This window comes from Galeopterus variegatus, unplaced genomic scaffold (assembly GCF_000696425.1).
Source record: "Galeopterus variegatus unplaced genomic scaffold, G_variegatus-3.0.2 Scaffold4858, whole genome shotgun sequence".
NCBI lineage: Eukaryota > Metazoa > Chordata > Mammalia > Dermoptera > Cynocephalidae > Galeopterus > Galeopterus variegatus.
The window spans coordinates 24,777-47,064 of NW_007730969.1; the positions used below are offsets into that span (position 1 = coordinate 24,777).

General features: G+C 37.6%; 1 protein-coding gene across 1 annotated transcript in view; it reads right to left on the minus strand.

Moving 5' to 3' along the window:
- Positions 1 to 22,288, minus strand: part of INVS (inversin) — a 116,482-nt gene that overhangs the window by 24,657 nt on the left and 69,537 nt on the right. Inside the window, exons 3-4 of the mRNA XM_008588472.1 lie at positions 7,632 to 7,805; positions 3,139 to 3,306 (exon numbers count right to left, since the gene is read on the minus strand). Coding sequence (XP_008586694.1) covers positions 3,139 to 3,306; positions 7,632 to 7,805 — 342 coding nt within the window. The remainder of the gene's footprint in view (positions 1 to 3,138; positions 3,307 to 7,631; positions 7,806 to 22,288) is intronic.

The window sequence follows — 22,288 nt, forward strand, 5'->3', positions numbered from 1 at the left end:
TAAAAACTCCTAAAAAAATGATTAGTCATCAGGGGAATGAAAATCAAACCACAATGAGATATCACTTCACCCCAGTTAAAATGGCTATTATTAAAAAGACAAAAAATAACAAATGTTGGTGAGGATGTGGAGAAAAGGAAACTCTTTTAAACTGCTGGTTGGAATGTAAATTAGTATAACCATGTGGAAAACAGTATGCAGGTGCCTCAGAAAATGTAAAGTAGAGGGGCCGGCCCGGTGGCACATGCTACAGTGCGCCGCTTGGGAGCGTGGCGGCGCTCCCGACGAGGGTTCGGATCCCACATACAGACCGGTTCCCGCTCACTGGCTGAGCGAGGTGTGGGAGCAACACTGAGGGTTGCGATCCCGTTGCCGGACACGAAAAAAGACAAAAAGGGAAAAAAAAAAAAAAAGAAAATGTAAAGTAGAACTACCATATAATTCAGCAATCCCACTGCTGGGTGCTTATTCAAAGGAAAGGAAATTCATATACTGAAGAGATATTTGCACCCCCATTTTTACTGCAGCACTGTTCACAATAGGCAAGATATGGAATCAACCTAGGTGTCCATTGACAGATGAATGGATAAAGAAAATGTGGTGTATGTACACACACACACACACACACACACACACACACACACACACACACACACTAGAATATTACTCAGCCATGAAAAAGAATGAAATCTTGTCATTTGCAGCAACACGGATGAGTCTGAAAGACACTATGTTAAGTGAAATAAGTCTGGCACAGAAAAAAGAATACCACATGTTCTCACTCATATGTTGGAGCTAAAAAAAGAAAGTTGAACTTTTAGAAGTAGAGAGTAGAATTGTGGTTACTAGAGGTGAGGAGGGGCAAAAGGAGAGGGTGGTTAATGGACACAAAATTACAGCTAGATAGGAAAAATAAGTTTTAGTGGTGTATGGTAATGCTAGGCATCTATAATTAACAATAACTTATTGTATGTTCTCAAATGCCTAGAAGAAAGGAAATCAAATGTTTTATCACAAAGAAATGTAAGCTTTGCAATGATGTGTACACTAATTACCGTTATCATCACACGTTGTATACATGTACTGAAATATAACTCTGTATCCCATAAATATGTACAATCAATACATGTTGATTTAAAAATATATAAATTCCTTTTAAAAAATAATTTAAAAGCAGCCTGAGAGAACAGATAGATCAACCATAAAGGAATGACAATTAGACCAATAACAGACTCTTCAAAGCAACAATAAAAGGCAGAAAGCAGCAAAAATATTCTGAATGAGCTGGAAAATATAACTACCTAGGGTTGTGTACACAGGAAAACTATTGTTTTCAAGAACAAGGTTGAAAGGCAGACATTCTTAACAATTAAAAACAGAGAGTTCACCAAGTTCTAAGAACTATATTTCAAGAGGTAAGATAATAACTCTAGGAGGAAAATGTGAGATTCAAGAAGAAATGCAGAGCAAAGAAATTAGTTAACATGCAAGTAGAAATAAATACTCATTGGATATACAAAATAATAATGCTTTTAAAAGTCTAATTTATGTATTAAAAGTAAAAATAGGATTAAACATTAGACTATCATAGCATGTAAATTGGAAGTTGGGACAGAGTGATTAGAAAACCTCAAAGAATTTAATGATAAGTATTCAAAATTAATAAGGAATTTGCAGATTGGTTAGATGTATAATCAATGAACAAAAACATTGACTGCATTCTTATATACCCGCAACAACTGGTTAAACATATGCCCTATATATGTTCAAAAATGTTTAAAGGAGTACTGTATGTTAATAGCAAAAAACTGGAAACTCTCTACATGTCTATCAACACAGAACAAATAATGTGCGGTTTCTTTATAAAATGGAATACTATATCACATTAAAAATTAAACATACACACAGCAACATAGTTAAAAATAACCAACATAAGGTTGGTCATGAAAAGCACATTGCAAAAGAAAACATACACTATGATTCCAAGTATACAAAATTCAAAAATATTAAAAACTAAATGATGCATACAAATATATGTGATAAAATTATAATGAAAATGATGAACACAAAATAGAGGAATGTGGTTGCCTCTGAGAAAGGAGAAAATAGAATGGTATTGAAGTCCCACTCAGGAAATGTCAAAAGTAATAAACTTGATGGTGAGTACATGAGTATTTGTTGTTTCCTTATCTTATATTTTCCATGTATTTTACTGATATTTGGTATTTAATATAATTATTTAATTATTTAATAAAACTATGTTTTTTTGTTTTTTTTTTTTCCCTTTTTGTCTTTTTTCACGTCTGGCAACGGATCGCAACCCTCAGTGTCGCGCCCGTACCGGACCGGGACCGGCAACGGGATCACAACCCTCGGCGTTGCTCCCACACCTCGCTCAGAAAATAGAATGGTATTGAAGTCCCACTCAGGAAATGTCAAAAGTAATAAACTTGATGGTGAGTACATGAGTATTTGTTGTTTCCTTATCTTATATTTTCCATGTATTTTACTGATATTTGGTATTTAATATAATTATTTAATTATTTAATAAAACTATGTTTTTTTGTTTTTTTTTTTTCCCTTTTTGTCTTTTTTCACGTCTGGCAACGGATCGCAACCCTCAGTGTCGCGCCCGTACCGGACCGGGACTGGCAACGGGATCGCAACCCTCAGTGTTGCTCCCACACCTCGCTCAGCCAGTGAGCAGGAACCGGTCTGTATGTGGGATCCGAACACTCGTCGGGAGCGCCACCACGCTCCCACACGGCGCACTGTAGCAGTGCGCCACCGGGCCGGCCCTAAAACTATATTTTGATATTCACTATTTAATAAAAACAAGTAAAAAATAAAGTAAGGGAATATAAATACAAATTCAGGAAAGTAGTTGATGGGGGAAATGAACATGGCATAGGGCAAGTGAGTGCATTTGGAAATTGGAACATAGGAAACTTCCTTGTGGTCTTAAATAGTGCTACTAAAATGTTCTCTTTCTTGGGGGATGAGTCCACATGTTTATTGTATTTTTTGCTTCATAATTTGCTTGTATTTCATATATATGCCTTTGTATATATTGGCTATTTCGTAAGAAAAATTTTTCTAAAAAAGGCCATTCAAATCTAGCAGGACTACTCTACTCACCAGAATGCATCTCACTGTATGAACAGCACTTGGATCTTTATGGTTCGCTGCCCAGTGAAGTGGGATCTTGCCTTCAACATCAGGAATCCCAATGTTGGAATCATGCTTGATAAGCAGCTTCACGTGCTCGGGGTTATTGTAGTAGGCACTCCAATGCAGCGCTGTTTGCTGCAAAATTGACAGGTTCTCAAAACAAGAACAACAGCAACAACTAACTTTTCCCAAGCATTTACTGGGTGACAAGCACTGTTGTAAGAGTTTTATATATTTTACCTCATGCAGTCATCACAACATTTCTGGGAGATAAGTACTCTTTTTAACTTGCATGTGATTGATGAGGAAACTGAGCAGAAAAAGGATAAGAAATCTGCTTAAGGACATAAAGGTAGTAAGTGGCTGACTTAAGATTTTAAACCAGGCAGTCTCTGACTCCAGAATCTGATGTCTTAATCATGACAGTCATTTAGTTTATCAGGTACTAATAGTAACACTAAGAAAGAGAAAAGCAGACCCACAATTTATGAATAATTATCAATGAAGTAAGTGATGATCTTGAGATTGCACATTTGATCATCACCAAGCACCTTAAGAATTTGATAGAATGTTCTGAATTTTAATATCTATCAAAAAGAAGATCCATGCTCAGGAAATTCATGGATTCGAAATCCATTCCTTATATCAAAAGACAAATTTTTTTTTTTTAAAGATGACCGGTAAGGGGATCTTAACCCTTGTCTTGGTGTTGTCAGCACCACGCTCAGCCAGTGAGCGAACCGGCCATCCCTATATGGGATCCGAACCCGTGGCCTTGGTGTTACTAGCACCGCACTCTACCGAGTGAAACACAGGCCGGCCCAAAAGACAAATTTAAATTTATAATTTTATAGGATAAATTGTTAGATCTAGTTACTGATGAAAAGATACATTTGGAAAACACAGCAGCATTTGCTTTGTTTTAGATAATGATCATCCTGAACTTGTTGAAGTCGCTTTAAAATCTCTTCTGCCATTCTCATCAACATACCTCTGTAAGACTCATTTCCCTATTAGGAGAATTACTAAGGAAAAAACATAGAAACTTTTTAGATAGACATTCTCCAATGTGAGTAACACTGTCATCAATCCAATCTAGAAGCAGGTAACTTAATGAGCAACGACCAAACTCATCTGTCACATTAAAAACTTTAAAAACTGGGGCCGGCCCGGTGGCGCACTGGATAGTGCGCCGCTTGGGAAGCGCGGCGGCGCTCCCGCCCGAGGGTTCGGATCCCACATACAGACCGGTTCCTGCTCACTGGCTGAGCGAGGCGCGGGAGCAACACCGAGGGTTGCGATCCCGTTGCCGGTCCCCGGTCCGGTACGGGGGCAACACTGAGGGTTGCGATCCGTTGCCCGACACGGAAAAAGACAAAAGACAAAAAAAAAAAAAACAACAAAAAAAACTGACATACATGGTATTCACTCAAAGTGTACCTACAGGCATTTAACATGAAGAGTCACTATTTAACTCATTACTTCTGTTTAGTAACAACTGCAGAACCAAAAAAAGTCGCAAGTATAATAGCAATTATTAATTGTCTATAACCACATTTTCAATAAGCAATATGCACAGTTCTGTAATTCCTTATTCTTCCTATGTTATGTTTGTTCTGATTATACATATTTACTGAACTGTAATATTATGCTGTTGAACCAAATAGTAAAAAGTTTGGGCTTGTATTTTCTACATCTTTGTTTTTTATTTTTCTAGTAATTCTTTTTTTTTATTGTGGTAAAATATACATAACATAAAATTTACTGTTTTAAGTTTTTAAGTGTACAGTTCAATGGCATTATGTATAGTGACATTGTTGTACAACTATCACCACCATCCATCTCCAGAACTTTTTCATCTTCCCACACTCAAACTCTGTACCCATTTAACAATAACTACTCATTCTCAACTCCCATCAGCTCCTGGAAATCATCATTCTACTTTATGTCGCAATGAATTTAACTACTCTAGGTACCTCATAAGTGGAATCATACAATATTTGTCCCTTTGTGTCTGATTTATTTCACTTAAAACTTTTTTTTTCAAAGTTTATCCATGTTGTAGCATGTATCAGAATTTCATTCCTTTCAAGGGCTGAATGATATTCCATTGCATATATAAATATGATATAGATACCACATTTTGACTACCTACTTATCCATCAATGGACATTTGGGTTGTTTTCATCTTTTGGCTATTGTGAATAATGCTGCCATTAAACATGGATGTACTAATATCTGTTGAGTTCCTGACTTCAATTCCTTTGGGTATATATACCCAGAAGTAGAATTGCTGGATCATATGGTAATTCTATGTTTAATTTTTGAGGAATTGCCATGCTGTTTTCCACAATGGCTGTACCAATTTACATTCCCACCAGTAAGGCACTGCATCCAAATTTCTCCACATCCTTTCAACAATTGTTATTTTCTGTTTTTGTGATAATAGCCATCCTGAAGGGTATGTAAGTATTAGCTCACCATTATTTTGATTTGCATTTCTCTAATGATTAGTGATGTTGAGCATTTTTCATGTGATTCTTGGCCATTAGTATATCTTCATTGGAGAAACGTCTATTCCAGTTCTTTGCCCATTCTTTAGGTTGTTTATTTTTTTGTTCATATTTGCTGTATGTTATAAAATGATTAAATCTGCGACAGATTAGAAATTTTAAAGAACCAAAGTAATTCTTCGCCACAGATAGTTTGAGAATCACTGCTCTAGGCTTGCTCTCTTCTCTATGTCTGCCTGGACTATGCAGATCCATTTTCCATCTGTCTGACTAGGTAACCTCCCATCCTTATTCAACAACAGAAGAATATACAGATACTGGAAGACAGCAGGATGTTCCTAGAATATATTAGGGAAGACATTATGATGCCCAAAGACATTTATAGATCCTTAAGTGATTAATGGGTCTTTGTAGAATGATTGAAGTATTTTTTTTCAGTGAAATATTAGCATTATAAATGCTTTGAGTTAGGAATAATATTAAAGTACAATAGTTGTAAAGTTAAACTTGATCTCAGAACTCTGGATGACTACTAAATGAAATCTGAAAATACTTAAAGAACACTATTAGAGTGAAAGGATTATTGAATATAAACCCCATGGATTTAATCATAAGAGTTTTATTACATGGGAGCATTGGAGTTAACAAGACTCTATGACTAAGTGCCTGATGGAAAGAAAGAGAATTATTGCACTTGTCTAACTAAAGACCACATTTTTTCCCTGTAAAGAACAATCACAGCATCAATCAAAACAATAACCAGTGTGTACAATATGTCAAAATTCAAGAGCAGGAAAGATAATGAATCCTAGCAACAAATGCCAGAGCAGATGTTAGAACTGAAATGAAACTAATAATTATTTTATGGCTAACATTTATTGAGAGCATACTGTGCACTGGGCATTATGCTCACCAATTTATATGTATTATCTCATTTTATGTTTAATAATCCTATTATCCTTTTTTTTCACATATGAGAAAACTAAGGCATAGAAGAGGTAAGTAATTTGCCCAAGGACAGAGAACAAGTGAGCGGTAGGTTCTGTATTGAAAACGAAGAAGTCTTATTGCAAAGCTTAGACCATTAAACTACGATGCACTTAGTACAATGCCTTGGACATTTAGCCACCAGAAGTCTAAACACCTATAGTAACTATCATGAATATCTGTCAAATATTGGGTCTTGGAGTTAGACTGGCCTGGATTTGAATTCTAGTTCTGCCACTTGGATCTTGGGCAAAATTTTAATCTTTCTGAGCTTCAGTTTCCCCATCTATAAAAAGGGGATGATAATATTAGGTTCAGGGAGGACTACTTAAGATGGCACCACCCAAAGATACTCAAAATGGTGGTTCCCCCCCCCCCATGGGACTTTTGGGTAAATTAAGGACAAAGGAATTCACAACTGCAACAGAACTCCAAGCCATTGGTCCCCTCTGAAACCCTACTTTACATACTAAGGGAACTAATAATCACAAACCCCCAAATCACCTAATTAACATAAGGCCTCAACAACTCCCATTGGATATTTCATTTAACTCCTCATTAACATAAGCTATGGCCAATCAGAACAACACAACTAAACACAAGAAGAAATATAAACGCCATTGGAGTCGGGGGTGGGGGTGATAAGAACAGGCTAGGTTCTCTCCCTATGCCTCTGCCACGCTGCCTATGCCAATAAATTCCTTCTAGCCTGATTTCCCCTCTTGCTACCAATTCTTCCCAAACCTTTCATATTGTATCTACCACATAGGATTGCTAGTAGAATAAAATGACAGAATTTAAGTGAAATACTTCCCTGGAATGTATGGAGACTTGGAATTGTTCTACCATGTGTATGGGTGGTAATTTAGGCATTTAGGCCTTCTTCCTTGAGGTTTCACATCACAATAGGAAGCATTTGCTTTCTGCTCTTATTTGTCTTTGATTTTGACAGTCCGTTACCTTGTTTTTATCCTGTGTATCCACTTCTCCTGGTGCCATAAACTTCAGCAGAAGTGCCAAACACTTAGGGCTCTTGTGCCGGGTGGTCAAGTGCAAAGGAGTCATCTCTTCTAGATCCTTTTGCATCCAGTTTGCTCTGCGTGTGAGTAAGAGTTTCATGAAACGATAATTTCCCTAAAAAAAACCAAACAAAACACAAAAAACAAGAGACAATAAGATGGAATTTACTTTGAGGCCAAAAATTTTTTTGAATTTTAAAATGTTTTAAGTATTTTAATTATTCTCCTAGATTAATAACATTCAGAGAAATTAATAAAAGGAAAAATACTTATAATTCCACTACACTAAGATATCAACTATTTTATTTTTTCATGTTTCTTTTCAACCACTTTCTCCATGAATATAATTTACACAGTGGCTGGTCAATATTTCATTGGATGAAGACAACATGTTTTATTTAACTAGTCTATTACTGTTAGATATTTAGAATGTTTCCAATATTTTATTTTATATAAAAAAAGCTTCAATGTACATTTTTTTCATATAGTTTTTTTAAAATTAATTTTTATATAAGAATAAATTATCAGGAATGAAATTGCTGGGTCAAATAAGTTTTCACGTTTTATGGTTTTTGTTTTATTTTCCAAACTGCTATCTACTAGCAGATATATGTGGGTGTATTAGATTCAGCACATTCGACCAATATAGTACCTGTTATTTATATCCTAAGTATAATAACCTTATGAAATAAGTAGAGATGTTAAACTCCACTTTAAAGGTGAGGGAACTAAGATTCAAAGGGGTTAAATGTTTTGTTCATTGTCCTCTGGTTAATACGGACAGGTGGTTAGTTTTCTTGAAGAGGTTACATTGAAGGTAGAAACAGTTTATTCAAAGTGTGGGTCCCAGACTCATACAGTCACCTAAATGCCACCCAGAAAGCATTGCAGGTAATACTCTTCACATCAGTTAAATCCTCCAATTTTGTAGAATCAACCCACCTGGAGAACATAGCTTAGCTACAAAGGCTAGAGCAAGACAGTGTTGGGGGGATATAGGCCAACTGTTACACAGTAAGTCTGTGTAATATGGGAGCTTTGAAACAAAAAAAAACTCACTAAAAATAGTTCTTTCAAGCTCTTCCCTAAGGTTTAGTTCCTCACTTCCAATCTGGTTGGAGGCCTCTACATGCTTGGTAACACTGATATTTCAATCAACATGACCAGATGGTATTGCATGATCAAATTCTCTGCCTGCTTCATACCTATTTATCTCTCCCTATTCAAAGCATAGTGGCAGGCAGAGTCATCTGTACTTTTCATCTTCTGAGGCCCTCTACATCCTTAACCTTGTTGGAAATGGGGCCTTTAATTATTATAAAGCACTGATGTACTACTATGAGGGGCTATCACATGTAAGGAAGACATTTGTTAATCAAGCAGTTCCCCCCATTGTGAAGAATGTGAGGCCCTAAGGCAAAGGAGACTAGCTAGAACAACAATGAGATGCAGAAGGAATGAGGCTTGCTTGCTTGCCCATAGGGGCAGAGATAGGATTAAATCAGACCAAGATTTGGGGAAAAGATAGGATTAACTCAGCTCAAGATTTGGGGCAGAGATAAGAAAGACCAAGGCTGGGAAAGAGGGGTCCATCAGACTGTCCATATCAGATGGCAGACGTGGAATGAACTGAAAAGCAAATTGACTCAGCTCAATTATTTCCTCTCAGAGACGCTTTCCTTGACACCCTGGGCAGAATTTACTTTGTTATTCTCTACTCTAGTTCCTTCTCATTTCCTTTATAGTACTTTTCTTAGTTTGTAGTTATGTATATATTTGTTTTCTTTCACTGTGAGCTCCCTCACAAACTGTAAGCTTCATGAAGGCAGAGGTTATATTTTATTGACCACTGCACTCAGCAGACTTCCTGGCACAAAATAGGTGTTTAATAAATATTTCATGAAGGAAGCGAATAAGAAGAAATGAAATATGTTCCAGAGGTTTTTGTTTTCATTTAAAAATTCTTATTTACAGTTGCTATCTTAGATCACATAATTAAGAATCTTAATTCTTAAATATCTGGTATTTGGTTATTTTTACTTTTAAATGTTTTATTTATCTGAGCTTCATCAATAGTATACATCATCTATCTGGATTTCTCATTTCATTCAAGGCCAGCTCTTGAGAAGTAAGGTGCTAAAATTTCCTCAAGAGGGCACCCTGCTCTAAATTTCTTGCCATCTTTTCTTTGGAAAAAGAAGAGTGCCCAGGAAAAACAAATCTCTGTGACACTTCATACCAAAAACTAAAGTTGACCTTTCTGGGCATACCATTTCAAACACTACAGAATAATTCATCATGACCTTTTAAAGATATTCAATCAGACAATCATTTTGATTGTGAAATTAGAGAAAAGAGGAAAGAGAAGAAGGAAACTAGTCTGTACTAGAAGGGGTAACTACTGAGTTACAGATACAATGTTTGGCATATTTATATTTTACATTATTCTGAGGACTCTACCTACAAAAACATGATATGTTCCTGTAATAATATTTACTCATTCATTCATATAACAAACATTCACTGAGCCTTATTATGAAGCAGGCAATAGTACAATATTTGAACTTCACTTTTGTTATTACAAATCTCTTTGATATAGATTTCATTTTTGCTCCTCACAGAAATATCATGGAAGATTTTTATAGATTAAATAAAGTATCCTCCTGTGCCTCTATTTCTTCTATAATAATAGTACCTAAAATTATTATACATATGAAATGAGATAGATGATATTTGTAAAGTACATAGAGCAGTGCACAAAGCAAATGCTTATTAAATGTTTGCTAACATTATTATGAACAGTTTTCCTGTATGGAAGGAGCAACAAACACAGATGGTCAGGAGGAACCAATAAGGGCTTGTGATAGAGGGCACAGCAATAGAAAGATTTACTTGTAATATACAAAGTTCAGCTAGTGATTAAGGAGAGAACCAAAGTTAGGGACAGGTAAAAGTAAAAATAATTGGAATGTTATAAATCATGATTTTTCTGATTTTTTTTTATACATTGAGATAGATGTCCATATCCTGTCTACAGATAATGATGATATAGGGCAGCAAGGGGCATACCCAATATGAATTTAGCTAATACCTTGGGAAGGGGTCAGCTACATGATTAGGCCAGCTTCTTCTAATCCAAAGGACAGAAATCTATCAGATATTATCTTTGAAGGCTGGGGCTAGAAACAATATAATTCACTTGGACCAAGGTCAACCTTGCTGGTCTCATGAACATGCATTTATTAAATGCCTGCTGTATTCAAATTCAATCTCTGGGAATGAGCAGAAGAGACAGAGAACTTTAAGAGTTAAAATCAGGAGAATATTTCTAGTTAGCATCAGTGGAAAAGAAGATAATAGTTTGAGGCAGTAAGCTAATTTGACAACCATGTGAAGGTTGTATGTAACCCATGTCATGGGCTACTTTGCTTCCCATAAAGCCCCTCAATAAAGAAACAAAGAAAATGTCTAAACATTTCCTCAACGTTGCTTGAAATGAAGACTTCTTAAGCTTACAGGAATATTCTTATAATGCAAATATTTTTGGTACTATTTGGAAGTTAATCATTTAGTGTCACCTTTTAGGTCCACATAGAAACTGATCCTGAGGCAAGGACTGTTTGTTTTGGGATCTGCTTTTTTTTTTGGTCCTTTTTGTGACCGGTAAGGGGATCGCAACCCACCTGCGCTCAGTCAGTGAGTGCACTGGCCATCCCTATATAGGATCCGAACCCGCGGCTGGAGCGCTGCTGCGCTCCCAGCGCCGCACTCTCCTGAGTGAGCCATGGGGTTGGCCCTTGGGATCTGCTTTTAAAATTTCCGACTGTGTAGGAAATAGTATAAGAGTGAAGGAGATAACAGATCAAAAGAGAATATATTAAGAAAACTCTAACAGTAGGTGAGTAGAAGTAGGAGAGCTGAAGTTACAGGAAGGTCTTGATTTAGTCAGTCACTTAAAGGACATTACTTTGATATGATCAGGTCTATTATGGCTATGAAATGTGAAAACATTTCTGAATATCTCTGAAACAGTGAATACACATTTCATTTGTTTTTTGTTAGGTAGTCATAATTCTCATCTTAATCTTCCTGTAATTATTAAAACCAAGAGCTTCTTTTGTTTGTCACACAAATGATTATAACACTTGGATGTTTCCCCAAATGTACAAAAAGGAGTATAATCTCGCAAAGGATGAAAGAGAATGAAAAAGTTTTCTGACCTGGAGAACAGCACTTGAAATGAATCTGGGAAACAAATCAGCCCCAAATGACAATTTTAACTTTATAATTTTGTCTGTCCAGTTCTCTTAAGATGAACTTCTTTTTTATAAAAAGCATACAGTTATTTAATCCTAATAACAATGATATGGAGATTTGGAGTGAAATCCTTTGATATTTTGCTATAGTATTTTTGTTTTTAAGAAATAAAACATAACAGGTTAATGCTCTCTTTATGCCCCCAATTCCAATCCCTTTTCTCCTCTTCGGAGGGAATGTCTTTACTTTTATTTCATACAAACATACACACACACACACACACACAGACATACACACTATATATATTTTACATATACACATATACATCCATAAACTAAATAGTATTGTTTTACATGTTTTCAATCATCATATAAGTGGTCCTGTATGAATCACTTGCCATCTTATAATGAAAGCAATCTTTTTCAGATTTAGCCAAGTTGCTTTGGTTCATACATTTTCACTGGAGTGATTATTGTGTCACATAAAAATAATATATTTATTCTTCTCTAGAGGACTATTTAGCATGTTTCACATTCTTCTCTATTACAAACAATATTGTAATGAATTTTCTTGTACATATCTCCTGATAAATGTGCAAGAATTTCTGAAACTGCTGTGTTGACATGCTCTCTAAAGTAGCTACTCCAATTTACATTCCCATCAGTAACGTATGAGAATGCCTGTTTCTCCATATCTTCACCTTGCCACACTTGATTTTGGCTGACTTGCTAACTTCTGCAATCTAATGGGCATACACATGTCTTTTATAATGGATTTAATTTGCATTTCCTGAATTGAGGTGCAGTGTTTTCATATGTTTGCTGGCTATTTGTTTCTTCTTGTGAATAGCCTTTTAATATTGTTTACTCATTTCTGAACTTGGCTATTTGTCTTTTTTCTTACTGATCTATAGAAATTCTTTATGTATTCTGGATATTAATTCTTGTTTGGTTTTGCAAATATCTTCTCTTTGTGTGGGTTATCTTTTTGTTTTGTTTATGCTCTTCTACTAAAAATGAATTCATAATCTAAATGATGTTATTGTTAGCTTCCTTAGCATTAGATTTCTTCATATATTTTGGAATTTTTGTTTGCAGGTTCATTTTAAAGAGAAGATTGTTTGCTGTTGTTTTTCATTTGTTTGCTTTGTTTTTCTCTTTTCTCTTTGCTCCTTCTTATGCTGCTCCTAGTCCATTATAAGGATCTGGTCTTACAATGATCTCTCAGAGTCCTCTCTCCAGTTATGTTAGGACCATCAAAGTTATGGTTTTGAGGCTTGGACTTTGTCCTGCTCCTGCCACTACATTAGATAAACTCTTATGCTGCTCCTAGTCCATTATAAGGATCTGGTCTTACAATGATCTCTCAGAGCCCTCTCTCCAGTTATGTTAGGGCCATCAAAGTTATGGTTTTGAGGCTTGGACTTTGTCCTGCTCCTGCCACTACATTAGATAAACATTGTCCTCTAAAGCAATAGCCTCATATTAAGGCAAAGAATATATCCCCAAATTCTAAGTATTTTCCAGCTTTAGGACAAATATGACCATCTTTCAATCACTCAGTGGAAAGAAAGGGGGTATCTTTGTGAACTAGATGTGTCTGAAATCATTTTCTACAAGACTGCTGTCTGTTCCTGGTAAGTGCCTTTATCTTTAAGTTCTAGATAATTAGCAGCTGATTTCAAAACATTCTGGATCCCCATCTCTACAATTTTTCCCCGAGATGACTACCATATTTTCTATATCTGGCTCCTAGGAGCCTTTGCTATTTGCTTCTTCTTTAGCTGACACAATTACTTTAACAGACTTCAATGCCCAAGACTTGGCTAACACTGCCTATAATAGCCCTTTCCTCCACTGGAATACCAAAAAGGCCAGATGTTTTCCCAAAACCAATACTTTAGGACCTACATGTTTCCCAATTAATCTCTCTGCATTCTTGTTCCTTCTGTGTTCCCAGCGCTTATATTTGCTCTCATTGTGGCTGGGGAGAAAACAATAAATTGTTCCCTATATATACAAATATTCACTATATTTTTTGTTCATTTATAGGTCTGTATATAGTTTTGTCCTGAAACTATTATAACAATATTTACTATGGCACATACAAAAGTAAAGTAGATATTCTGTTATATTCCATTTCATAAATTCTAACCATATTATAAACCAAAAATACACTATTTAAGATTGAAGTGGAAATAATAGAAACATGATTTGTTATTACTAATTCTAACGATATCTATATAATTATATATTTATAAACTCTCCAGGCATTTACCATTGTAATTTAATTTACCAATTAAAAAGAATCACTATCCCTAGGAAGTATATAGGTCAAAAATATCAGTAATCTCATTACATTAAACTTTTCTGTAATGGTTACAGACACAAATGAGTTTTTGAAACACCACAATAGTGTTGGGAGAGGCAGTCTGCCACGGGGCTTGGTGTCCCTGCAGGTACTTACTGGGCATGACGAGAAGGCAAAGCCTTGACTCCTCTTTACTGGGGTCATTTCTCAGAGTTGAGTTTGCAGCAAGCAATTTTGAGGGATGAGGTACTGCACCCACTGGGACATAGAACAGGTTTGCTGACTATTTCTACAAACTGGAGATTCCGAAAATTCAGCATTTGTCAGATGTCACACAAATCCTCTGTGTGCTGTCCATCTGTGTCCTCTGTATTGGTCCCATGGTTCTTGGGGGCAAGAAAAACTGATGCAAACATGTGGGTGCTTGTGCTACTTACTATGCCATCAGCAATAAGCTTTTTGTCTCTGATGGGAGTCTTGTGTCTTCCGCCAGCATCTACAGCTAACTTATTACCTTGTAAGTGGGGTAAAATTAAATCTCAGAACTGGCAAGACAGTACAAAGGATTGGACACAGACATAGTTTTTGTGAAGGGTAAGAACAAGGGCCCTGCAGGCCCATCCTCAGGCATCCTCAGTTTCATGGGCGAGAAGACTTCCTGAGATTAAGTGGTGGGCAAAGTTGGGAGGTAAGGGGCCCCACTGTCCTATCTGTCAATGAGTCTGAATGGTGAGAGGAAGGATTAAAGCAAGCTTCTCAAATAGTGCCTTGGTCTTAGCTCACCTTCCTCTGGGAAGGCAGAGGAAGGGATGTTAGCATGACAATTGGGCAGCAAGCTGAAAGGCAATGTGGTTGTGGCTGCTGAGCTGAGGAATCTCCAAAACAGAAATAAATGGGGAAAGCAATGAGAATCTTGCTATTCAGTATAGAATTTTGGGGTGAACTGAAAACACTGGAAGTTCCTTTGGTTGAGACACGAGTGAGAAGCTGCTAAATAGTGAAAGTGAATGCAAAACCTTGCCTAATGGCACAGAGCCAGCTGCGCCAGGTACCTGATCCCTGCTACAGCCTGACTCGTTTGCAATGAGGACAAAGCACTGGGGGCAGAGGTGCCCACTGTCTGAAGCAAAGCAGCTGGTTTAACAGTGCTCTTGATGCATGAACTTTCCCCTAAATGCCTCGGTCTTGTTTACTGATGGTTTTGGTTGAGTTAAAACCTGATAGCCTCCAGTGGGAGGCAGTAGCTGTCTAACCTCAAGGACAACTCTGGAAGGCTGACTGTGATAAGGGCCAGTCATCCCAATGAGCCGAAACGAAAGCCATCACCTTTATGTTAGGCAATATTCCTAAGGACTAGTCATATTTTCACTAATTCTTGGGCTGTTACCAATGCTCTAGTCATCTGGTCTGCCACTTGGAAGACTATAGATGGTAGATTAACAACACTCCTCTTTGAGACCATGAAATGCAGAAATAAATTCTGGCTGCCAATTGGACTGTCTGGGTCGCTTATGCAGATGCCTACAGTAAGGGTCTGTTCTCTAAAGACCATCTGGAATAAAGACTGAACAAGCCTGCCTTGCCCAGGTTATAAGCCATCTGCTACCTAGATCCATCACTGTACCAGATATGGTAATGAATCCACCAGCATAGACGGGGCATAAAGTAAAAGGTATGTTTTTCATACTGAAGATACCACTGCATACCAGACTGTGTATCTTGCCAACTTGGCCAATTTTTCTTTGGTGAAGGAGGCCACATGACATGGAGCATTGCCCCTGCCCGTTCTTGGCAGAGACCTTCGACCACTCCCTTTTGGGCCCACCTCATGCCTCACCACCACAGAAATTTTTCAGGTTGCTGTGTTGCTGTTCGAGTCTGATTAGCCTACTTCAGCCAGCCACAGCACTGAGGCCCTTGAAACTAAACTCTTTCATGTTTTTGGGTTTCCAGACCATCTATAGTCTGACTATGATGTTAAGGTATTTAATGAACATTCCAGGCCCCCTACCATTCAGTTATCTGGAATTTTGAGAACTGGAATGGCCTCCTTGAAAATCAACTCAAAAAGATTTCTGGCTCTACCTCTGTTACCTCCTCCTGATCCACACACCTGAAGAGGCCGTTTGGTTACTGAATGTGGCCATTCTCAGAAAGGTTTCATCTCCTACTTCAAACCTCTTGGGAAATAATCAGGACAAAAGGAGTGGGGAATTCTTTAGCTATTTTGAAAATTTGGGATTCTGCCCTGCCCATTCCTAATTATGATGCTTCTTTCTTTTCTCTAAAAGCAATCCCAGGCTGGCCTGTTTGGTATATCCCTTGGGTAGCCGCCCAGCCAAAAGGGGGCTTAGAGGCTCAAACTTAATTCTGGTTCCGGCCACCCAGATTCATTTGTTCAATTGATATAGTCCTAGATATAAACATCCATAATGACCCCTTGATTTAGCACACTGCTCACTGAGTTCTCCTATAGTGGCCCATGTGGGCCAAGGTCGGGGATATAATGGGTCTCCGTAAATTTGTCCCATATGTACTTACCCTTCTTGATGATAGGTATGGGTGCTAGTAGAAGATGACTGGAGAAAAGGTGAAGTTATATCTACTGGGATGGGACACACTAATTTTGTGGCTGAAGAGGGAAAGCAACTACTTCAGCATCAGGAAAAGGAACACCTTAGATTTTGGGAAGGACAGGGAGAAAGACAGTTAATACTCTCTTTGTCTTCTGGATCCAGTACTGTATCCTGGCAAAACAAAGATATGATTTGCCGTTTGAATCAAACAGCAGCTGAGGCTACTAATCTGACCTGCTGCTATTTTGTCATCTCCATCCATATGCTATGAAACAGAAAAATACATGTGGACAGTGGTGGTCCTGAATCCTGCTGTGCTTAATGCCATCAATGGCAGCTCCTGAATGTGAAACCCCTTTAGCATACAGAAATACAGGGACTGGAACAACCTTATTTTAATCTGATGGATACAAATCATGTGCTTCTTCTGAAGCCTTGGATTATACCATGTATGACAATCAAAGCTGCAACTACTTGGTTAATATTGCCCATGTGGCTTAACCAAATCAATATAATGGTTATCCACATTTAACAACTAATCCTGAACTAAAGTGACTGTGCCTCTTTAGGTTATATGTTTGTATGTGGAGTAGAATCGGCAATTCGTCCACTGGGTTTGGGGGTTGCTTTTTAGCCCATCTAGTGCCTCCTGAAAGTATTGGCAATGACACCAAAGATGAGCAGGTCAGTCTAAACTCCCTTGCATGGGTCATAATAGATAAAATACTGGCCTTAGATTACATCCTGGCTGTCTAAAGTAAGACCTATTGTTTCCTCTGATACTTATTCACTGTTGACTTAGTCCTAAACACTGAGGGACACAGTTGAAGTCAATACTGCAGGAGGTTTTCATCCTGTCACTTGCAGTCCTGTTAATTAAGTGCTATATGAGACAAATTAAAGTGATTTTGTCACAGTTTTGTTGGTCAGATTAATCGAGTAAATGACGGAGTGGCATACTCATGTCAAGAAAATGTAGGGCTGAGGGATGTGTTGTTGGGGTAGGCAATCTACCATGGGCCCTAAGCACGCCTGCATGTTCTTATTATGTATGTCAAGAATGTAAAGTATAGACCACTCTTTACTGGTGCAACTTCTCAGAGTTGTATTTGCAACAAGCAACTGGAGGGATGAGGTCATGTCTTCCTTTGGGATTACTTACTGCTCAATATGTAAGTGGAGATTCCTGAAGTTCAGTGTTTCTTTGTTGTCATGGAAACCCACTGTGTGCAGTATCCATCTGGGCCCTCTACAACTCTCTCATGTTTCTTGGGGGCAAGGGAAACCAATGCAAACGTATAGGTGCTTATGCTTTTTGCTGTGCTATTGTATTATTCCGTTTTGTGTTCCTATAACAGAATACCTGAGACTGGGTGATTTATAAAGAAGAGAGGTTTTATTTGACTTATGATTCTCGGACAACTGCATCTGGCACGGGCCTCAGGCTGCTTCTACTTATGGCGGAAAGTGGCAGGGAGCCGGCTGGTACAAGCAGATCACATGGCGAGAGGAAGCAAGAGAAAGGAAGCGAGAGAGAAGGTGCCAGGGTCTTTTTAAGCAACGAGCTCTCGCGGGAAATAATAGAGTGAGAACTCACTCATTAATTCCCCCTCCCCCAGGGAGAGCATTAATCCATTCATGAGGGATCCGCCCCCATGACTCAATCAGTTTCCAACACTGCCACATTGGAGATCAAATTTCCACATGAGTTTTGGAGGGGACAACACATCCAAACTCCATCAGCTATGAATGATAAACTCCTTTGTCTCTGACGCTGGAGTCTCGTGTCTATTTGTCAGCATCCATGAAACAGTAACAGACTAATTTCTCAGCTTGTATGCAGGATAAAATTAAATCTTAGACCCTGCAAATATTTCTATATTATTGTAATATGGAATACAGTGTAAGAAGTGAAAAATATGATTAGAGAGGTGGGGAGGGGCTAGAAAACAGGCAGTCTAATTAATATAGCATAATGAGGAACCTAAAAATTATCATACTGGTAAAGGAGAGTGCTTTAGATTGAATGTCTGTATCCCCTCAAAGCTCATCTGTTAAAATTCTAACTACCAAGGCAATGGTATTAGGAGGCGGGACCTCTGGGAAGTGAGTAGGTCATAAGAGTCAGTCCTCATGAATGGAATTAGTGCCCTTATAAAAGAGACCCCGAGAGTTCTCTTGCTCCTTTCTGCCATGTGAGGACACAGTGAGAAGACAAACATCTATGAACCAGGAAGTGGCCCTTCACCAGATACTGAATCTGCCAGTACCTTGATCTTGGATACCCAGCCTCCAGAACTGTGAGAAATAAATGTTTGTTTTTCATGCCACCCAGAATATGGTATTTTTGTTAGAGTAGCCAAAGTGGACTAAGACAGGGAGTAATGAAGAGTTTAAGAAGGAAATGACATGCCTGGATTTGTGTTTTTAGAAAATACTCTAGAGGTTATATGAAGCATTGATTTGAAGGGAACACATCTTTAGGCGAGGAGAGCAGTTAGGGCATTATTACAGCAATCTGGAATAGAAATGTGGAGAGCTAAATGGAAATGAGGGGACAGATTAGCGAAATATATAAGATGATTTCTGAACAGGTATAAGATGGAGAATGATGCCAATAGCTGAAAAAATGGAAGGAAAAAATAGGCTTAGGAATGAAGATTTTTTGAGTTCTTTTTTTTTTTTAACATGTGGAGTTTGAGGCATCTGAGAGGAATCTATGTAGAGATGTCTATCTAAAAAAAGGGTTATACACGGTTCTGAAGATTGGAGGAGATAGCTAGATTCAAGACATGAGTTTATGAATCATCTATGTTAAACATGTGGAGTTTGAGGCATCTGAGAGGAATCTATGTAGAGATGTCTATCTAAAAAAAGGGTTATATATGGTTCTGAAGATTGGAGGAGATAGCTAGATTCAAGACATGAGTTTATGAATCATCTATGTTAATAATTGCCTCAACCGTTTTCTCCAAAGACAATAATTTCTGGAATAAATCGAAGTACATAAACTGGAAACATGAATCTCTTTATCCTACTTGAAATATAAATATCATTTAAATATCCACATAAATGGCTCCATACAGTACAATCTAGTATTGTTCTTTCACCTAGACCATGAGACACCACTACCATATCAAGTGTAGAATACAAATGGATTGGAAAGAAAAGGGCCTTCTTGTGTGCTTAGATAATTTTCTTATCTAAATTGATTTAGGTCTCTGGTTATCCTCTGGTTTCTTAGTCTTTAAAGTGAATTTTTATAGGAAAGCAAACAGTTATAAAAGTCAAGTTACTGAAAGATATGAATTCACTGAGCTACAGAAATGAAATTAAATCGCTCTCTTTTCCCAGTGACAGTCATTCTCCCTCCTTCCTTAAACTTCTGATTGTCAAGCCTAATAATGTGTTTTATAGCTAAAATTTCTAATTATCCAACAACTAGGATGGGAATTACATCACTAACCTGCCATTTTAAGCAAATCTTTCAAAACTTTTTTTTAGTTATTTGACAATTCTCTAAGCAAAGTCTAAGAACGATGCTTCAAAGACAGAATAGGAGCTTTATTTGCTATTTTCTAAGTTTAGGATGTTCATCCATCTGGCAGAGCATCTAGACAATACATCAGCTGAGAATATCTCTTTGGCTTAAAACAGATTCTGGCTTTCAAAGAGGATTTGACCGAAGAAAAGGCAACACCGTTAGGTGCTCTGTGATGAACTCTTCTAATATTTCTCCCCAGTGCCTCCCCCTAGCCTTGGCTCCATCCACTAACTTGGTCTCCATAGGAATAGACAGAGCCATCAAATAGCACATAGTCAAACAGCACAAGAGAAAGAGAAAATGTTACAGTCAAAAAAAAAAAAAAGGCTTTTCTCTATGAGTAGAAACTATGGGAAGGTATTCTTGACTCTGAGGCCTCCTTACCCAATGCCAGATTTTTCATGTGCTTTTCCTGACTAAGATAGCCTATTTTATTTAGATTATTATGAAAATTAGTCCCCTTGGTGGAGAGCATTTTATATAGGAGACTAACACAAAGTAAATATTGAAAAAAGTTATAAATGGGTGATTCTTATTTCCACAAGGACAATTCTGTTGTGCTTGTGAAGTATCCTCCTTTATTCAGAGTGGTGCTTTAAATTGCCATAACCTTTTACAATAATTACAAAGTGTATTTTGTTTCTCATAGTTGATATTTTATTTATCATACATTTCTTTTGTCTTAAATTAGTAGTTCTCAAACTGTAGTATACATTATGGTCCTCCAGAGGGCTTGAAAACATACACTGCTGAGGCCATTTCCCAGAGTTCCTCATTCACTAGGTTAGGTATGGGGCCCAAGAATTTGCATTTCTAACAAGTTTCTGGGAAATGCTGGTGCTGCTGGTTTGGGAGTCTACACTTTGAAAGCCATCATTTAAACAAAGAATCTAATCTAGGAGTACTCATCCCTCAGGAGCTTAAAAATAAGCCTGATCCAGGCCGACCCCGTGGCTCACTCGGGAGAGTGCGGTGCTGGGAGCGCAGTGGTGCTCCTGCCGCGGGTTCAGATCCTATATAGGGATGGCCGGTGCGCTCACTGGCTGAGCGCGGTGCAGGCAACACCAAGCCAAGGGTTACGATCCCCTTACCGGTCACAAAAAATAAAAAAATTAAAAAATAAAATAAGCCTGTTCCCATTCCAGATCAATGAAATCAGAATTTCTGGGACTTTTGAATTAATATTTCTTAAATTCTCCGCAGGTGATTTGAAAATGCAATTGAAATTGAGAAGTACTGACCTAATTCAACCATTCATTCAACATTCATTAATTATTTTCTAGGTAATTACTCTTTATCAGAAACTATGCTAAGGGTTGTGGAAGCTTTAAAAAATAAAATACAGATGTACACTCACACACAATATAGTATAAGCAAGAAAGAGTAAGCACATAAAAAGAGTACAAAAACAGACCATAGAGACAAACAGGATGAGGATGTGCTTTCAGTCCCCTGTGGGGAGGGAAAGGGGTTAGATCAGGAATGACTTCATGAAGGAGATGGAAGTTGAGCAGGATCTTGACTTGGGATTGCGAATACTTTAGCTTCCTTCCATGTCTCTATCTCACTCCTCATTTCTTTGATATGGACAATAGCTATTTCCTGAATTTTATGTAAAGTGCTATACAAGGACAACTTCAAGTTTTACTCCCACCCCTTCCAATCAATTTGCCCCCATAAGCTTCTCCTATATGAATATTCTGAAGTCAACATTAGTAAGTTGTGTATATCAAGTGTCTTGTACCCACTTATTACATGGTGCAATAATTCCCAGACTATCTCTCACTTTGGCCATAATAGATAGTGAAGGCACAGGCAAATGTTACTCACTACTGTAATCCAATGAAATCGGTCCTATGATAGAGGTAAGGGCAGACAGTATTAAGAACTCTGAAGAGAGGCACCTACCCC